We start from the raw sequence: 6,235 nt of genomic DNA, 5'->3' as shown, positions 1-6,235 counted from the left end.
CAGCAGGAAGGTTGCAAGAACAGGAGAGGGAGTGCCTGGGCAGTGTTCAGCGGTGGAAGCGGGGAGGCTAAGGAGGGAGGGCAGAGAGCTTTCCTAGTAACAGAAGAAGAACAGCGAAACCTTTGCTGCAGCCCAGCCAAGACTGGCTCACACAAACAGTCGTTGTCGCTCCCCAGGAAGCTCCGTTATCCCCACAAAGCTCTCCTGGACGCAGGGCAAAGCAGATGCTTCTGTCGCTGCCCTGCTGCATCGGGGCTAAACCACACACGCTCCTGCTGCTGCGAGCGCTTCGGCCTCTCCTGCAGCCGCAGGTCTTGTCGCTGTGGGAAGCGCCTGGAAGTCAGAGCAGGAAGGGCTGCTGCAAGGCTCAAGGGCATCTGGCAAATCGTCAGCCAGACGCTGAATGAGATTTAATGAGGAGGAAGTCCGAGTTGTATAAAACCATCCTCAAGGCTTGTGCAATTTGCAACAGGTTTATGATGCGCTGTTACTATTCTTTGATGACACTTAAACGCTTTATAGAAAGATTGCGGCTCTTTAGCAAATCGTATGGGGATACTCTGTAAGGGTTCCCATATAGAACCTGCCTGTATAGAGGAAGAATAGTCTTGAGATTAAGATGTGATGGAGGAAAGCATTGTCAAGTAAATGTGATGTAGGGACTTAAGAATTTGATTGAATTTAGGTTCCTACATGCCTTTTTGTAGATGTGCTCAGAATCCCAGGAAATAGGATATTTAAAACGTAATACTCTGAGCTGCTTTCCCCACCACGGACCATTTCTGACATTGGGCACATCACATATTTGTGCTGTCTCCAGTCCATTCAAGTAGCCTGAGTCCTGACTTGCCCTTTGCAAATGGGTCCTGTGTCTTCTGTGCATGGCACAAAAGGGTTCTGCTCTCCAGGTAACTGCGATAATATTAATAATAACAAAAAATTTTAAAGATAACTCATCACAGCTCACAGCCAGAAGATCACTATTCACCAAACTAATCACAGGTTGAAGAAATGCATTAGCATCTGCACCCACAACTTTGCCACTGCCTTCCAGTCTAGCACATCAGAGCCCAGGACAGTACGCTCTGGGTTACAGTGCCCCCCCCGCCCCAGCAATGCTTACGTTTTCCTTCCCCCCAAGCAGAAGTGTGAGATTTTTGCACTAATTTTGCTCTGTGCATTTTGGTGTAATAGAAGCCAGGTTGAAGGCAGCCTGTTTACTGTATGAACAGTATATAGGTCTCTCTTCCAATCTAGAGAAGCCTCAGGGTCTGGCAAAGAAAACTCTTGCTTTTGCATTTTATGTCTGATTTCTGTGCCGAAGGCAGAGGGAAGGACAAAGCAAGGCTTCTTGAAATAAAACCTCTATCTGCAAAGCTGGTTTGGATGAGAGGTAAAGACTGCCAAGCTATCCACATGAGACGACAGCACGCAAAGTTGCAACACATAGTCCTCACGAGATGGTACTTACTTCCAAATCTCCTGAGTGCTTCATAGCTAAAGGCTTTGTCCAGCAGTCGAATCTCAGCCAGTGCCTCCTCTTCTTCCAACAGCAAGCGGACAATCCTCTGGCCAAGAAATCCTCCCGCTCCTGTCACCAGACAGCTTACCCCGGCCAGGGACATTGCTCTGGGTTGCTCCTCAGCAATGAACCGTCCGTCTCTTGAGCTTAGACCAGCTGGTTCACCTCCTGCCTGGGGAAATGAACACACGACATCAACCTCTGGAGTCTTTAAGAATCAAAGGGTATTCCTAGAAGGAGAGACTACTGGAAAACAAACTCTCACCGCTGCATTAAACAACAATTTTTAAAGCGTGTCTTACTTTTGCTAGCTATTCCTATTCAGATGTAGCCTACACATTTTTCCATGCAAAGAAAAAACTGTTTACAATATATTACAAACTAAAGAAATTAACAAATATGAAAATACTCAAAATCTACTTCAATGCCGAACAAACCCCACAAAAGTCTGCCTCAATCCTTGGTTCCACCTCTCTAGCACTCAAGAGGCTGTAGGGGAGATTTGCCTGTATTTATATACCTCAGTCATTTTTCTTCCCCTCCCTCTTGCGTGCCTCTGCTGCAAGCAAATGTGGTGCTTCCACCCCTCCTCTCAAAGAGGAAAACTCTGGATGCGGCAAGGTCTGACCCTCGATGTTGTCCTGCATGCCTAAATCCTTGGAGGCTAAACCCGCATGCTGAGGATTCTTTGTAGCTGTGCTTGCTTGTATAATACAGTGTTAATATGAAGGTAGAGAGCACTAAAATTAAATGCAAATAGCAGGAGTAGCTGTTTATAATGGTTTGAGAAGTGGACTCTACTGCTGTAGTTTTTTTGGATACTGGGTCCCAGGTTGTAGCATGGGTTTCTCACTCTCTCTGTGCAAGATCGAAAACGAACCTCTGGGATTTTGTATTTTTTCAGTATACTCGAGGCATTTGAAGTGACAAAATGATCTAATGTACCATTAAAGTTAAATTAAAGCTGCAGGAGAAAAAGATTCACCTCTGAAATGTCTGGTGTGAGAGTACCTAGTTAAAATAAGGCTGTGGCTGGCCGTTTGTGCCTTTGCAGTGAACTGTATCATTACTTTTTACATCTCCAAAATACAGAGAAAATGCGCAAGTGTTTCTCCTTAGGGTTTCACTCCAGTTCTAGCAAAACTCTTTTCTAGTGTGAGACCAGGGCAGGGCTTAGGCATTAGCCTGAAACTCTGAACACTGCGCTGCCTTCCCGTGTCTTTGTGTACTGTTGGGACACGCTGAGGGGATGTTCCCTCTCTCACAGGGATAGGCAGCCATCCCTACTGGAGCAAGATGATAAACAGGTAGCCGCCTTAGGCGAGAAGGAAGTTACAAAACAGGCCGGCAGCACAACTAATTAGGCTGAAATCACTGGAAAGAGGATCACTGATTTCAGGCACAGCTGGAACGGTTCTCTAAAAATGCTTTACTCGCATCTGTGACTAACTCCCAAACTCCCTTTTTTATTCTGTCATGAATTTTGTTCACTCATTCAAGAAAGCCCTGGAGAAAAGCTATAGAAGCAGCACCCCAACATTGTTACTTTATTTTAGAGCAAAAAGTGGCAGGAGGAAAGCAAAACCATTTCTGTTGGAGGAGAAAAGTTTCTAGCTGACACAGATTACAAAGTTTTGGTAACTGTTTCAGTCACAGCGTCCTTGAAAATCCTTCCCTTACCCCAACAAAGCTTTAAAAAATTATCACTGTTTCTTTCCTTGGCTTCTCTCAGGCAGGACCTTGATGTTGTCTGTTCTTATCAGAAGCAGCTGAAAATTAATTTTGTGCAATGCATGCATTTTGCAAGGAAAAATAACTGACCAAAGCCTGCTGCTGCAGTCGGTGTTCTCTGAAACAGTGCTTCCTTTTTACTGTTAGAAAAGAAATAAAATGACATTACTCAATTCAAAGGCAGACCTGCTGGTGCTTCCTGTGGTCTCACCTAGAGTTGACATTTTCACCTTCTGTTTCTTCTGGACATTGCTGGGTGGGGTTGCTGGGTGGCATGACACCTCCTCTGTGCTGCAAACATGACTGGCTCTGGTGTTGCGTGAAGGACACAGAGGCAGATGCTGGAATGGGCTGTACGCCTCAAAACTGTGGTCAATGAGCAACGAGGCCCAAGCCCACCAGACCCCTGACCATCAGGGACAACATCACAGCTGTGTCCTTAATCTGGTGGTCCAGGAACAATGTTGATCTTCCGGCTTTATTGGTGCTTACTGTGACAAAGGTACTCTGGGGCAATGGCTGGCTTGTGTTAGGAGAACACATTTCCTTAGCCTTGTCACAAGGAGAAAAAAGATTTGGGGAGGTGTAGTGGAGATGAGAAGACAGTAAGAGAGAAATAGTGAAGGGAAAATTCCCAGCAGCATTGAGAACAAACTGTATCATGGTATTGGAGTCAATAAATGCAAGAACATTGCAGAGCATGGAAGTTTTAGGTAGGATAAAATATACTTTTATAGAGGGCAATGCTGTTTAATTGTGCAATCAGGCAAAAGAAGCTATCTGTGAGTAAGAAAAGAAGAATGGATTGTTTTGTCCAGAAAAGAAGTCTGATTTAGGAAAGGGGTTTCTGGACTCTGTCCTGTGGCCCAGACTGATGAGAACTGAAGCAGGGAAAAGCTCATTAGTTAACTTGGACCTTTTGCTGTCTAAACATAGAGTAATTGTGACCAAAAAGCCACAAAAAATCCATGAGCTTCTCATGTGAAAAATTAATGTGTTTCTTCTTATCTTATGCCTGTAAGCTCGAAATGCCTAGATGCTGGCAGATTTGTGAAAGAGGGTGTACTTTGAGGTGTAGATTTACTCTAGGAAAGCTTCTCCCCTTCAGGGTGGGAGGCACTGTTCCCCCGTGGAAACATTTTTCTCTCTCTTCTGGTTACACATTGACAAGAGGCAACAAGACTTAAATAATTAACTTTTGGACAGCTATGCTGATTCAAACGGAATAAACACAAATTCCTACAGTAGGGAACAGTTTTAAGACACTTTAACCAAAGAATAAAGATAACCACCTTAAGAGGTCTCAATGCTTCTGTGTATTCAAACGCGACAAGGAAAATACCTGCTATTTCAGTAGTACCAAAATTCTTTTGGTAGAAGGCAGAAAGTGTAAACTTTTATTACATGATCTTCAAGATCAGAAAGACTTACTTGTAGCATTCTTTGCTGTATTAGACAACACATGAGTTGGGCAATTAACTAGAAACAAACATTTAGTCTCATTTTCCCTTTAGTTTTAGGTAGAACTGTGTTTCCTCAACTGAAACTGATGAGTGAATTATATATTTAAAGGCTGTAGAAATTTGCACCATATGCCAAAGGAAAATGTTTATATTTGGATCCATTTTGTAGATAAACTATCCTTGTAAATAGACTGATTCCCTGTCCCTGCTACATCCTCCAGGGATGTTGGGAGGCAGCAGGGTTTGATTAGTCCTTAACCCACATGTTTACAATCTCTTCAGGCATAATTTTTTTGGAAGATTTGACCTTGCTTGAGTTTTCATCAGAGATATTCACAACAATCAAATACAGAAAGAAGGACAGAGTGTAGAAAGGGGGCATGAGACTTTTGTACACATTGACACAGGCTTAATCCAAATCGTAGAAAAGTTCCAAAGTCTTGGAAAAGTTGTAGGAAGGGCTTGTTCAATAGTATCTCAGCCTGGTTGAACCCTGTGAGCTCCTCTTTTAAGCTCACTCATCAAATAGCTTGCTTTTTCCCTCAGAAAATGCTTTCTGCAGCCTCTTTCACAGAGATTTAGGTGCTGCTTCTGCAGCTTCATGATAGTTGATCATGGCAACACACTGGTCCAGCAGGGTACAGATCTGATGTGTGGCTCTTATTTTATGATTCTGTGATGTCCCCCAACAGTTTAGATTGAAAGGAGCCTCTGGAGGTCTCTGACCCAACTCCTTCTCACAGCAGCATCAGATTAGATGAGGTTGCTCAGGACCTTGCCCAGTCTCCATCTCTAAGGATGGAGACTTCGCAAACCCTCTGTTGCAGCATCTGACCACCCTCAGGGTGAATTTTTTTCCCCCTAATTTCTAACTGTAATTTTCCTTATTGCAATTTTTGTCCATTGCCTTTCACCCTTTTTACTGCACACATCTGAGAAGTGGGGCTGAATCTTCTCTGTTCCTTCCGAGTGGTAAAAGATAGTGTTGTCATCCCTCCTCCTCCTACCTTTAGCCTCCTCAGGACTGAGCACACCCAGTTGTCTCAGTCTCTTCTTGTACATCCTTGAAGCCCATCAAAATGGGCAATGTGGTGTTACTCCTCAGTCTTATCTGCTGGGCTGTCAGTCTGCCAGCAAGGTTTATTATTGCTGGAACAGAGAGGAAGGCCTCCATGTGAAGGCCTCTGGAAGATCACTGCAGACACTGTTATCTCTGTGAGAAATTCAGGTCTAAACACAGTGAGCTAACAGGGCTAGCTTCTCTCTTCTGCCTCCTCAAGGCCAATGTAAAGTAGGGCTGATGCAGAAGGTCACTTCTTGGTAGCGTGGCTCCTGCTGAGCATGCCAGGGAGATGGGCACCAGGGCATCTGCCAGCTGCAAAGCAGGGGCTCTGCACTGCTGCGAGCTCGTTCTTTGCCCCAGAAGTGCCACTCTGCCATGGGCAATTGTTGGCCCTCTCAACTGAAGAGCAGCTTTATCGTTTGCCCCCAGGATGCACGTGCCCGATTCTGTAGTGGT

The 6,235-nt window shown here is 44.6% G+C and overlaps 1 protein-coding gene across 1 annotated transcript in view; it reads right to left on the bottom strand.

Moving 5' to 3' along the window:
- LOC104617853 (3 beta-hydroxysteroid dehydrogenase/Delta 5-->4-isomerase-like) overlaps positions 1-1,688 on the bottom strand; it is a 10,346-nt gene extending 8,658 nt beyond the window's left edge. The window contains exon 1 of the mRNA XM_010283283.1: positions 1,472-1,688. Coding sequence (XP_010281585.1) covers positions 1,472-1,625 — 154 coding nt within the window. The 5' untranslated portion in view covers positions 1,626-1,688. The remainder of the gene's footprint in view (positions 1-1,471) is intronic.
- Positions 1,689-6,235: the final 4,547 nt, after the last annotated feature.

Source organism: Phaethon lepturus, unplaced genomic scaffold (genome assembly GCF_000687285.1).
Source record: "Phaethon lepturus isolate BGI_N335 unplaced genomic scaffold, ASM68728v1 scaffold5213, whole genome shotgun sequence".
Classification (NCBI taxonomy): domain Eukaryota; kingdom Metazoa; phylum Chordata; class Aves; order Phaethontiformes; family Phaethontidae; genus Phaethon; species Phaethon lepturus.
The sequence above is the reverse complement of the archived record's forward strand: the minus strand, read 5'-3'. Positions and strand labels throughout refer to the sequence as shown.